Genomic DNA, 12531 nt, shown 5'->3' with positions numbered 1-12531 from the left:
GTGGGTCGGGACACGGCCCGGGGCCGGGCGGTGCAGGCAGACCCTCAGCGCCCATCCCCGTGGTGGCGGGTGCCGGTACCCGGTGAGGGTGTGCTGGGACCCCCCCACCCGGGGGTCACCCGAGGTGCCCCCGCCCCCCCACCGCATCCCTGCGCGACGGGACTTCCGCGTGGGGCCGCAGGGACACGGGACCGGCGGCTGCTGCTAATTAATGATTAATCAGCGCTCCCCGGGGCCCGGCCGTGCTGCGGGGGGGCCGCGGGGCCCGGCGCCGCCGCGGCGGGGGGGGACCCGGCCGCGGGAGGGGGGGTGTAGGGCCTGGCCCACGCACAGTCATGGGGTACGGGCGTGGGGGGCAGGTGGGGACCCCAGGGAGTGATGCTGACGGGGGGTGTGCGTGCAAAAGGGGTGTGTGTGAGTGTGCGTGTGTGCGCGCGCGCAAGGGGGTGTGCAAAACGTGAGTGTGCAAGGGGTGTGTGTGCAAGCGTGGGTGTGGGTGTGCAAGGGTGTGTGTGCAAAACCTATGCGTGCAAGGGGGTGTGCAAAGGTGCGCACGCGCTCATGTGCATGTGCGTGCAAAACGGGGGTGTGTGTGTGCAAGGGTGGGTGTGCACGTGTGTGTGCAAGGGTGTGCGTGCGTGTGTGCAAGGGGGTGTGTGCATGAGCGTGCAAGGGTGGGTGCACACGTGTGTGTGCAAGGGTGGGCGTGCATGCTGTGTGTGTGCATGTGCCTGCCAGGGGGGCCTACGGGGTGCGTGTGCAGGGGGACGTGTGTGCGTGTGTTCACACGCACGCAAAGGGGCATATGTGTGCGTGTGCAACAGGGCTGCATGCGTGTGCAAGGGGGGGTGTGCTCATGTGCGCGTGCAAGGGGGTGTGTAGGTATGTGTGCTGGGGGGGTACAAGGTGGGGCATCGGGGTGTGTGTATGGGGGTGCGTGCAAGGGACACGCTCGGGGAGGGGGTTGCGTGTGCGTGTGCAGACAAGGGGGTGCGCCAGTGGGGGGGGGGTGCGGGTGTGCGCGCGCGCGGGGGGCCCGGCTGCGCGTGTCCCCGTTGTCCCCGCCATGTCGGTGCAGCGCGGCGGTGCGTGTGTGTGTGCGTGTGTGTGCGCGCGGCCCCGGGGGTGCCGGTCCGCCCGCGCGCGCTCCCGCCGCCCCCGCGCGCCGCCCGCGCCTCCCCCGCCGCACCGGGCCGTACCGGGCCGTACCGGGCCGCCGCCGCTGCGCCTTTAAGGCCGCCGGTCGGGAGCGCCCGGGAGCGGATCCGGGCGGGGGGGGCGGGCACCGGCCGGGGCGGGCTCGGGGCCGGGGCCGGGGCTGCGGCCGGGACCGGGGTCGCCACCGGGGACCCGGCCTGGGCGCGGGATGGGGCGGCGGGGGCGCAGCGCGGCCGCCGTGTAGGAGCAGGCGGCGGCGGCGGGGCCGTGCCGGGGCGCGGGGCCCCGCGGGCGGCGGCGCCGGAGGCGGAGGTGAGCGGAGCCGGGCGCGGCGCGGCGCGGGGGGGGGGGCGCGCACACACACACACACACACACACACACACACACACACACACACCGGGGACCGGGACCGGGACCGGGACCGGGGCGCTGCACGGGTCCCGCTGCAACGGCGGGGTGGGGGGGACGGGACGGGACACCGGGCTGGGCCCCGGGGCGGCGGGAGCGGGGCGGCCCCCGGGGGGAGGGGGCTGCCCAGCGCTTGGGGTGCTGCTCGGTGCCCGGTGCGGCGGGAGCTGCCGGTGCGGCGGGGCTGCCCCGGGCGGTGCCGGGAGGGCGCTGGCGGGTCCGGGCTTGAACGGGCCGGGCTCGGTGGGGCTCCCCGCGGGCCGTGCCCGGAGCGGGCGGGCAGGGAGGCGGCCGCCGCCGGGGCCGGCCCTTCCTTGGCGGTTGTTCCCCACCACCGTTTGCCCGGGGCTGGGACCGGCTGCCACGTCCCGACTGGTCCCCGGTGCCCCCGGGCCACGGTGCCCGGTGCAGCCCGTTGGCCGCCATTCAAGACAAACAGAGCCGGGACGCCCGGGATGGTTCCAGCTTTGCTGCAGGTCGCTGTGCCCGGGGAGGATGGGCTCCGTGTGGCCTTGGCAGGCCCAAGCACTGGGCACCGGGACACCGGCACCGGGCACCAGCCGTTCCCACAGGGGCCATGGGGCTGGCGGGAGAGCTGGGGCTTGAGGTCCACATCCCCCAGGGTGGGACATCGGGGCCTTTCACTGCCCGTCCCTGCCGGGTGGGAAAAATGCTGCCTTGCACCCCCGTGGGCGCCAGGGTCCTTCTCGGGGTGTTGGGGTGGGGAACTGAGTACTGACCCCCTCCCGGCACCCGCAGCATGTCGTGGTGGGGAACTGAGTACTGACCCCCTCCCGGTGCCCGCAGCATGTCGTGGTTCAGCGGCATCCTGGTGCCCAAGGTGGACGAGCGGAAGACGGCATGGGGGGAGCGCAACGGCAAGAAGGGCACCCGCCCCCGCGCCGGCCTCTGCGGCCCCCGCTACATGAGCTGCTTGCAGGACCCTGAGATGGAGCGGGGCGGGGGGCCCCCCCGGGGGCTGCGCTGCACCTGGCAGGAAGACCACTACGGCAAGAAGGGGCCCACGGGCGACCTGGGGCTCAAATCGGTGGACTTGGGCTTGGAGGATGGCGAAGCCAAGGGGCCGAAGGGGGCCGGGAGCCATGGTGGGCGACCGTCGGCCGGCGAGTGCTGGCGGCGGCTGCTCCAGGTTTTCCGCTCCAAACGCTTCCAGTCTGCGAAACTGGAGCGGCTTTACCAGCGCTACTTCTTCCAGATGAACCAGAGCAGCCTGACGGTGTTGATGGGGGTGCTGGTGCTGGTCTGCGGGGTGATGCTGCTCTTCCACTGCCTGCCCGGCACCCCACACGTGCCGGCGGCCACCGTGTTGGCGAGTGCCACGGCCCTTTTTTTTCTCCTGATGGTGCTGTGCAGCCGCAGCGCCTTCCCCCAGGACTACATGTGGGTGGTGAGCTACGTGGTGCTGGGGTTGCTGGCCGGGGTGCAGGCGCTGGGGACGGTGGCCGTCGCGCCTCGCAGCGCGGCCGAGGGCGTCTGGTGGAGCGTCTTCTTCATCTACATCACCTACACGCTGCTGCCGGTGCGGATGCGGGCGGCCGTGCTGGCCGGGATCCTCCTCTCCGCCCTGCACCTCGCCATCGCCTGGCACCGCAACGCCGCCGACCCCTTCCTCTGGAAGCAGGTAGGGCTTAGGGGGAGACACAGTGGGGGGGGAGGGGGGGGCTGTGCCAAGGGGGTCCTGCTCGCCTGTGGCATGGGGTGGGAGAGGCCCTGGGTGGGACCCCTGGGACCCCCCCCATCCCCACCGATGGCTCCCTGAGTCCCTCTCTGCAAAATTGGGCTTTTTTGCACTTGATGTTTCTGTACATGGAAAATTCTGGATGTGGGAGGGGCCCCTCAGCTGACCGGGGTTCAGCGGGGTCTCGGCGGGGAGTCCCATGCCGGTGTCCCAGGGGTGCTGCTTGCGGCATGGCCAGGGGGTCACTCCGCTGGCGCAGCCGCCTGTGGGGGGTGAGGGGGCCCCTCGTCTCGGCAGAACTGTGCACAGACCCGCCATTGTGGGCTGCGTGGGGGGGGGGGGCACCCACAAAGCCCCTGTTGTGGGGCCAGCGGAAACCCCCAAGGGGGGATGCAGGGCCAGAGCGCCAGGGCAGGGGAGTGGCTGCCACCCAGCAGGGACCCTGGCAGTGTCCCCAGTCCTGCCCCGCCAGGGTGGCGGGTGCTCCCAGTGGGGTGCATGCACAGGGGGGCTGCGTGGGGGGGGAGGGTGTCCCCTCATCCCCAGGGCTGTGTGTTCCCAGCCCCTGTCAGGGCCTTGCTGTGCTCCCCCCCCCTTGCATGGGGCCACCCGTCACCCTCGCCCTCCCTGGCTGGGGCCAGGGCCATGTGCCATCCCCACGGGGTGCAGGGCAAGGAATGCCATGCCAGGCGGGGGGGGCTGAGGCCAGCGGGTCTTGGGGGGGGTCACGGGAGGGGAAGCTCCACCCTGAGTGGGGTTAACCCCTGCAGAGTGGGACTGATGGGGCTGTGGGCCCAGGCTGGGGGGATGCGATGGGGACGGTGGGTGGGTGCGAGGCCCCCATTCCCAGCCCGCCGTAGCACTATAAATAGCCCTGGCCTCAGTCCTGGGGGACGGGGACAGGGAGGGGGGGAAACCGCAGCGCTCCTGCTGCAGCCATCTCCGCTTCCCGGCCCTCCCCCGTCTTCCTCCACTTCCCGAGGGCCTGTGGGGCCTGGCGGCGTCCCCATATGCCCCCCTGCCCCGGGTCCCTGCATCGTCATATCCCCCCTGCCCTGGATCCCCAGGTCCCCCCTGCTCTGGTTTCCTACGTCCCCAGGTCCCCCATGTTGACCCTGCCCCGGTCCACTGTGACCCCGGCCCCTTCTGCCCCCCTACACTGGGTCCCCAGGTCCCTGCATCCCCCATGTCCTGCTTTCCTGCAGCCCCAGGTGCCCCGTGTCCCCCGGCTCTGGGTCTCCAGGTCCCCCATGTCCCTGCAGCCCGCCCTGCCCTGGTTTCCCATGTCCCGAGGTTCCCCACACCCCCCTCACCCTGGTCCCCTGTGTCCCCAGGTCCCTGCATCCCCACATCCCCCTGCTTTGAGTGCCCATCATGTTCCCCCTTGCATCCCCCCTGCTCCTCTTGACAGCACCCCCCATACCAGAGCTAGGGTTTTGGGGTGCAGAGGAGGGTGGCAGAGCTGGCCAGGTCTTGCTGTGGGGCTGGGGTTCCCCGGGTGGCCGCACTGAGCCCACCTCCCCCACCAGCTCAGCGCCAATGCCCTGATCTTCCTCTGCACCAATGTGGTGGGGGTCTGCACCCACTACCCGGCTGAGGTGTCGCAGCGTCAGGCCTTTCAGGAGACCCGCGGCTACATCCAGGCACGCCTGCACCTCCAGCGTGAGAACCGCCAGCAGGTGGGCTGGGGGTCCCAGGGAGCCCGGGGGCAGTGGGGTCTCCCGTGCTGGGCTTGGGGGTCCATGAGGACCCCGGCCCCCTGCTGACAGGGTGGTGTTGGGGTGCAGGAGCGCCTGCTGCTCTCGGTGCTGCCCCAGCACGTGGCCATGGAGATGAAGGAGGACATCAACACCAAGAAGGAAGACATGATGTTCCACAAGATCTACATCCAGAAGCACGACAACGTCAGGTACCGCGGGGACTGCGGGCTGGGTGCAGGCAAGGTTTGGGGTGTCACCAGGTGAGGGTGTCTGGGGGTGTGTGTGGTCCCTCCTCAACCCACGCTCTTCCTCCTGGCAGCATCCTCTTTGCGGACATCGAGGGCTTCACCAGCCTGGCCTCACAGTGCACAGCCCAAGAGCTGGTGATGACGCTCAACGAGCTCTTTGCTCGCTTCGACAAGCTGGCGGCGGTGAGTGGTGGGGCCAGGAGGGGCTTGGGGGGGTCCCAGAGCCCCCCTTGACCTGCTGTCCCTCCAGGAGAACCACTGTCTACGCATCAAGATCCTGGGGGACTGCTACTACTGCGTGTCGGGGCTGCCGGAGGCGCGCGGGGACCACGCGCACTGCTGCGTGGAGATGGGGGTCGATATGATCGAGGCCATCTCGTGAGTGGGGCAGAACACGGGGGTCGCGCCCGTCCCTGGTGCTGGCACATCCCCGGCGCTCACCGGCCCGGGACGTGGTGCCGCAGTCCCTTGGGCTGACACGGTGCCGGTGGCGTCCGCAGGCTGGTTCGCGAGGTGACGGGGGTGAACGTGAACATGCGCGTGGGCATCCACAGCGGGCGCGTGCACTGCGGCGTGCTGGGGCTGCGCAAGTGGCAGTTCGACGTCTGGTCCAACGACGTGACCCTCGCCAACCACATGGAAGCGGGTGGCAAAGCTGGGTGAGCCGGGCTGGGGGTGCTGGGCTGGGGACTGGGACGAGGGGGATGGGGCAAAGGGGGTTCAGCGCCTTCATCCCCCCCATCCCCAGGCGCATCCACATCACCTGGGCGACGCTGCAGTACCTGAACGGGGACTATGAGGTGGAGCCGGGCCACGGGGGTGAGCGCAACGCCTACCTCAAAGAGCACAACATTGAGACCTTCCTCATCGTCGGCTGCAGCCAGAAGCGCGTGAGTCGGGGGACATGTGTTGGGGCGGCGGGGGGGAACCCAGGGGTGCCCCTCTCACGGCCATGTCGCCCCGCAGAAAGAGGAGAAAGCCATCCTGGCCAAGCTGCAGCGGGCTCGTGCCAACTCGACGGAGGGGCTGGTGCCGCGGTGGGTGCCCGAGCGCTCCTTCTCCCGCACCAAGGACTCCAAGGCCTTCCGGCAGATGGTGAGTGGCCTCGGGGGGGTGTCATCGCACACAGGGGGCCCCCACCGCAGTGGTATCGGCGGCTCACTGCCTTTCCGCGGCTGCTGTTGGGCTTCCCCAGCCCTGCCCACAGCCCTCGCCTGCTTCCTCCTGGCTGCTGCAGCCCCTGGCCTCGGGGAACCCCCGGGTCTCCCTCTGCCCTCAGCAGCCCTGGTGGATCCCTCCTACGCGTGGGGATCCCCTGGGTGTCCCTCCCATCCTCACCAGCCCTCAGGGGTCTCCCCTGTCCCCACCAGCCCATGGGATCCCCAGGTATAACCCCTGTCCCCAGCAGTTCTTAGGGACCCCCCCCGTCCTTACTGGTGTCAGACGCCCTTCAGACCCTTCCATCCTCCCTTCGCAGACTCCCCCGCCCCCCATCCTTGCCAGGCTTGGGGAACCCTTGGGGATCCCCCCCATCCTGCTTACCCTGGGGGATGCGCCATGTCCTTGTCATCTGTGAAGGTCCCCCCCATCCACGCCGGTGTCTCTTGACACCCTTTGTCTCCCTTGTGTCTCCCCAGGGCATCGATGACTCCAGCAAGGACAAGTAAGTGTCTCCATGCTGGGGTGCTGGGGTGGGGGGGTCACAGCCAGCCCCTTCCTGGGCAGAGTCGGGGGCCTGGGGGGGCCCTGACCCACCTCTGCCCCCAGCCGCGGCGCCCAGGAGGCCCTCAACCCCGAGGATGAGGTGGATGAGTTCCTGAGCCGGGCCATCGATGCCCGCAGCATCGACCAGCTCCGCAAGGACCATGTGAAGAAGTTCCTGCTCACCTTCCAGACGTCTGAGCTGGAGAAGAAGGTGGGGGTCCCTCCGTCCCAGCCCCTGCGGTCACCTCCACCCTCTCCACCCCACCTTCTGACCCCTCTGATCTGTGGGGTCCCCTCCATCTTGGCCTCTCCATCTCATCCCCCCGGGGTCCCCTCCATCCCCCTCGGCCCAGCCCGGCTCACCTGTCTCCTCCCTGCAGTACTCCAAGAAGGTGGACGACCGCTTTGGTGGCTACGTGGCCTGCACCCTCCTCGTCTTCTGCTTCATTTGCTGCCTCCAGATCGTGGTCTTCCCCCAGTGAGTGCCGCAGCCCCCCCAAACCCCAGTCCGTGGCCGCCTGTCCCCCCTGGTGCTCACGGCCACCTCTCTCCCCAGCTCCCCGCTGATGCTCGGCGTCTACGTCGGCATCTTCATCCTCCTCGCTGCCATCCTCTTTGTCTGCGCTGTCTACTCCTGTGTCACCGTGAGTACAGGGCTGACGGGTGGGGGTTTTGGGGGGGGCTCGGCCACGCGTGATAGGTCTGTCTCCCCCCACAGCTCTTCCCCGCCGCCCTACAGCAGCTCTCCCAGAAGATTGTCCAGTCCCGTGCCCACAGCACCATCATCGGGGTCTTCACCATCCTCCTTGTCTTCGTCGCCGCCTTCGTCAACATGGTAGTGGCGCAGGGCCGTGGGGGCGTGGGGGGCTGTGGGGTACCAGCTCACCCCTCTCTCCCCTCTCAGTTCGCCTGCAGCCGGGTAGCCCTGCGGGACTGCGCCGCTCGCGAGCTCAACGTCACCCCCGAGGCTGTGGGACCCTGCCAGCTCCGGGCCCTCAATTTCTCCCTGGGGACCCCCATGGGACCCTGCCACCGCGATGGGCTGGTCTGCGACTTCCCAGAGGTGAGCGGCTGTGGGGCTCCCACGGGTGCGGGGCACTGGGATGGGGTTCGGTATGGGTACCAGCATGGGTCCCCGCAGGTGCAAGGTCCTCCTTAGGTGCTGACACAGGGTCCCTGAGGATGCAAGATGCTTGCAGGGGGTCCCCGTGGGTGCTGTGTCCGTCAGGGTGCTGGCATGGGGTCCCCCCAGATGCAGGGTGCTGGCATAGGTCCCTGTGGGTGCAAGGTCCTGCATAGGCACTGGCACAGGGTCCCTGAGGATGCTGGCACTGGGTCCCTGAGGGTGCAGGGTGCTGGTATGGGGTCCCTTCAGGCACAGTGACCCCATGGGTGCTGGCACAGGGTCCCCGCAGATACAGGGTGCTGGCTTAGGCCTCTACATGTGCAAGGTCCTCCATGGGTGCTGGGACAGAGCCCCTGAGGGTGCAGAGTGCTGGCAGGGGGTCCCCATGGGTGCACAGTCCCTGTGGGTGTGGGGTGTCGGCAGGGCGTCCCCACGGGGTGCTGGTGCATGCCCGCGGTCTCTCCCGCAGTACTTCAACTACAGCGTGGTGCTGAGCCTGCTGGCCTGCTCTGTCTTCCTGCACATCAGCAGCATCGGCAAGCTGCTGCTCATGGTGGCCATCGAGGCCACCTACCTGGTGCTGGTGGAGGGACCCCAGGCCACCCTCTTTGACAATGCCGACCTGCTGGTGGTGGCCAACGCCCTGTGAGTGCCCGGCGTGTCCCCCCTGCGGTCCCCACCCTGGGAGCTGCGTCCCCACCCCGCTAACCCCCGGCTCCTTTCCCCCCAGGCCCTCCTTCAACGTGACCCAGGGTGAATGGTGAGTGGGGAACTGGGACCAGCAGGGAAATAGGAGTAGGGGGGTGAGGGTGGGCAGCAGCAGGAGATTCTCTTGGGGGTTTGTGCTGTGAGGGTGGGTGCAGCTCTGGGGCCCGGGTACATCTTAGGTGGTCCCTGGGGTGGGTGCAGCCTTGGCGTCCCTGGGGTGGTGCATCTTACGGGGTTGGGCACAGGTTTGGGGTCCCTGGAGTAGGTGCATCTTAGGGGATCCCTTGGGTGGGTGCACCTTAGGGGTTGGGTGAATCTCTGGGGATCCCTTGGGTGAGTGCATCCTTGGGGTCTGGGGGCAGGTTTGGCGTCCCTGGGGTGTGTGCAGCCTTGGGGTCCCTGGGGTGGTGCATCTTACAGGGTTGGGTGAATCCTAGGGGAACCCTTGGGGGGGGTGCATTTTTGGGTTCTGGGTGCAGGTTTGGGGTCCCTGGGGTGGGCACGGACTCGTCCGGCATCCCGTCTCAGCGGGCGGGGGGTGCCCGCAGCCCGGCGGAGGGGAAGGTGGCCCTGCGGTACGTCACCCCCGTCATCCTGGCCGTCTTCGCGCTGGCGCTGTACCTGCACGCGCAGCAGGTCGAGTCCACCGCCCGCCTCGACTTCCTCTGGAAGCTGCAGGTAGGACCAGGGACGAGGGGCCGGGGCTGACCCCCCTCACGGCACCCCGGGGCGGCTCCCGCATGGCGCTGTGCGATGCAGGCGACGGGCGAGAAGGAGGAGATGGAGGAGCTGCAGGCGTACAACCGGCGGCTGCTGCACAACATCCTGCCCAAGGACGTGGCGGCGCATTTCCTGGCGCGGGAGCGTCGCAACGACGAGCTCTACTACCAGTCCTGCGAGTGCGTGGCCGTCATGTTCGCCTCCATCAGCAACTTCTCCGAGTTCTACGTCGAGCTGGAGGCCAACAACGAGGGCGTCGAGTGCCTGCGGCTGCTCAACGAGATCATCGCCGACTTCGATGAGGTGCTGGAGGGCGGAGTGGGGTGCGATGGGGTATATGGGGATGGGGTGCGTGGGGTGCTGGAGAGGCCATGGGGCAGCGTGCCTGGGGGGTGCAGGGTGCTGGAGGGGCTTTGGAGCACCACGCATGAGGGTGGGGTGCACGGAGATGGGGTGCCCAGGGTGCTGGAGGGGCCATGGAGCAGCATGCGTGGGTTGCATGGGGATGGGGTGCGGGAAGATGGGGTGCTGGAGAGGCCACTGAGCACTGTGCGTGGGGATGGGGTGCAGGGGATGGGGTGCTCAGGGTGCTGGACAGGCTGTGGAGCTACGTGCATGGGTTGCATAGGAATGGGGTGCAAGGAAGATGGGGTGCATGGGGTGCTGGAGAGGCTGTGGAGCAGCGTGCATGGAGCTGTGGGGTGGGGTACATGAAGACAGGGTGCAGGAGATGGGGTTCGTGGGGCCCCAGAGAGGCTGTGGAGCACTGTGCATGGGGTGCACAGCGATGGGGTGCTTGCGGTGCTGCAGAGGCCGTGGAGCAGCGTGTGTGGGGCATGCAGGGACAGGGTGCGGGAAGATGGGGTGCACAGGGCCCTGGAGAGGTGGGGTGGGGGTGACGCTGCCCCTCCATCCCCACCCCAGATCATCAGCGAGCAGAAGTACCGTCAGCTGGAGAAGATCAAGACGATCGGCAGCACCTACATGGCGGCCTCGGGGCTCAACGCCTCCACCTACGACCGGGAGGGCCGGAGCCACATCGCGGCGCTGGCCGACTACGCCATGCACCTGATGGAGCAGATGAAGTACATCAACGAGCACTCCTTCAACAACTTCCAGATGAAGATTGGTGAGCGCCCCCTTGCACGCCCCTTTGCACCCGCAGCCGCCCCGTGCGCGCCCCTGCGCATACCTGGCCCTTGCATGCGGCTTCATGTCTGCTGGCTCTTACACGCCTCGTCCCTTTTGCACACGCGGCCCTGGTGCGTAGCCTTGCACGCGTGACCTTCGCACACCCCTTCGGCTTTGCACGCACAGCCTGCATGCACCCCTCTGTGCAGGCAAAGCCTTGCACACCTCTGCCCTTTTGCACGCGCGGCTTTCGCAGACCACTTTGTGTACAAGCCCTTGCACAGCCCTTTGCACGCGCAAACCCTTGCACACCCCTTCCTTTTTGCACACACAGCCCGCACACACCCCTTTGCACACGCTGATGTTGCACGCGCCTTTAGCCCTTGCACTTGTAGGCCCTCCTACACCCCGTTACACCCTCCTTTCCCATCGCACACCCCTTGGCACACACAAACTCTTTGCGCACCCCTTCCTTTTTGCACACGCAGCCTTCATGCACCCCTTTGCACGTGCTGACGCTGCACGCCCCTCAGCCCTGGCACTTTTTGGCCCTTGCACACCCCTTTACATGCCCCTTCATGCCCCTCCTTTGCACAAGCAAACCCTTTGCCCACACCCCATTTTGCGCCCCCCTTTTCCCCTCGCATGCCCTCCCCCGTGGCCGTGGGGTGAGGGGTTTGTGACACTCTCTGTCCCCCCACCCACTAGGCCTGAACATGGGGCCGGTGGTGGCGGGGGTGATCGGGGCGCGCAAGCCACAATACGACATCTGGGGCAACACCGTCAACGTCTCCAGCCGCATGGACAGCACCGGCGTCCCCGACCGCATCCAGGTCAGCTGGGGGGGTGGGAAGGGGGGGGACGTAGGCCCCCCCCGAACCCCCCCTCACCCGTGTCCCCCACCCCCTCCCCCAGGTGACAACGGACTTGTACCAGGTGCTGGCGGCCAAGGGCTACGTGCTGGAGTGCCGGGGGCTGGTCAAGGTCAAGGGCAAGGGGGAGATGACCACCTACTTCCTCAATGCAGGCCCTGGAGGGAGTTAGGGGGGGGCCCCCACGGCCCCCACCCCGGTGCCCCCCAGCCTGCACGGGGTCAGACAAAAAAGGAAAAATCCCCAAATCCACATATTTAAAAACAAAAAAAAAAAAAGGAAAAAGGGAGGTAGTGGCAGGGGTGTCCCCTGTTGTGCCCCCCCCACCCCCCGGTGGTGTGTTGGCGGGGGGGGCATTTCCCAGCCCTGCACTAGGGTGTTTGCAGAGGGTGGGTTGGGGTGCGGCCCCCTCCTCCCCTTTGCCAAAATCCCCCATGTGCCAAAGAGGGGAGATGGGTCTCCCTGGGAAGGGGCTGGGGTGGGGTGGGGGGGGGTCTCCTCACCCCTCTCCATGTGCCAAGCTGAAGTGCCACCTGCCGGGGTGTGGGGGGGGGTGGAGGTAAAGCACCCCCCGGAGTCCTGGCCAGGGGGTCCCGCTCCCTCCCAGGGGCTGCCGGTGAGGGGGGGAAGGCAGCTCCCCCCCTTTTAAATGCAAAAAAATAATGAAGTGACTTTTTTTGGTTTATTTTTTTGTTGTTTTTTTGAAGCAGTTTTGGGGCGGGGGAGGCTCAGCCCGGGGGGAGGGCACCGGTCCTTCCCTTCTCCCCCCCCGCCCCCAGCGCAGACCTGAGGTACTTTGTCCTTCGTGTGTACAGATAAATTATATATAAAACTCACTTTGGATACGAGCTGTGGCCTGACGTGTGGGGCGGGGGGACGCGCCGATCCCGGCGGGGGGGGGGGCGGGGGGGGGGCCGATCCCGGGAGTACCCACCCCCGAGGCGGGGGCCGGAATCTGGGACCACGGGGAAACCGGAGCCGGGGGGTGGAGGTGGGTGTCCGTGGCGGGACTGGGCGGGGGTCGCGGCAGGTGTAAGGTATAACGGCTGCCCCCCT

General features: G+C 68.1%; 1 protein-coding gene across 3 annotated transcripts; it reads left to right on the top strand.

Moving 5' to 3' along the window:
- The first annotated feature begins 1108 nt into the window (after positions 1-1108).
- On the top strand, positions 1109-12323 carry ADCY6 (adenylate cyclase 6). 3 transcript variants are annotated; one of them, XM_075075723.1, is made up of 22 exons: positions 1109-1470; positions 2375-3209; positions 4796-4945; positions 5054-5175; positions 5286-5397; positions 5465-5592; positions 5769-5873; positions 5963-6104; positions 6181-6309; positions 6852-6877; positions 6982-7129; positions 7299-7396; positions 7475-7562; positions 7619-7753; positions 7823-7981; positions 8514-8689; positions 8775-8804; positions 9301-9430; positions 9512-9775; positions 10397-10601; positions 11312-11436; positions 11519-12323. In XM_075075723.1, exons 2-22 carry the CDS (start codon positions 2376-2378, stop codon positions 11645-11647), a joined length of 3435 nt encoding a protein of 1144 aa, XP_074931824.1. In that variant the 5' UTR covers positions 1109-1470; position 2375; the 3' UTR covers positions 11648-12323. The 3 variants fall into 3 exon arrangements, with proteins under 3 accessions (XP_074931824.1, XP_074931821.1, XP_074931822.1); XM_075075720.1 differs by having other exon boundaries at positions 1110-1470; positions 5715-5873; XM_075075721.1 differs by having other exon boundaries at positions 1111-1470; positions 5715-5873; positions 7637-7753.
- The last annotated feature ends 208 nt before the right edge of the window (positions 12324-12531 follow it).

This window comes from Phalacrocorax aristotelis, chromosome 26, assembly GCF_949628215.1.
Source record: "Phalacrocorax aristotelis chromosome 26, bGulAri2.1, whole genome shotgun sequence".
Taxonomy (NCBI): domain Eukaryota; kingdom Metazoa; phylum Chordata; class Aves; order Suliformes; family Phalacrocoracidae; genus Phalacrocorax; species Phalacrocorax aristotelis.
This window is presented reverse-complemented; position numbering and strand designations above follow the sequence as displayed.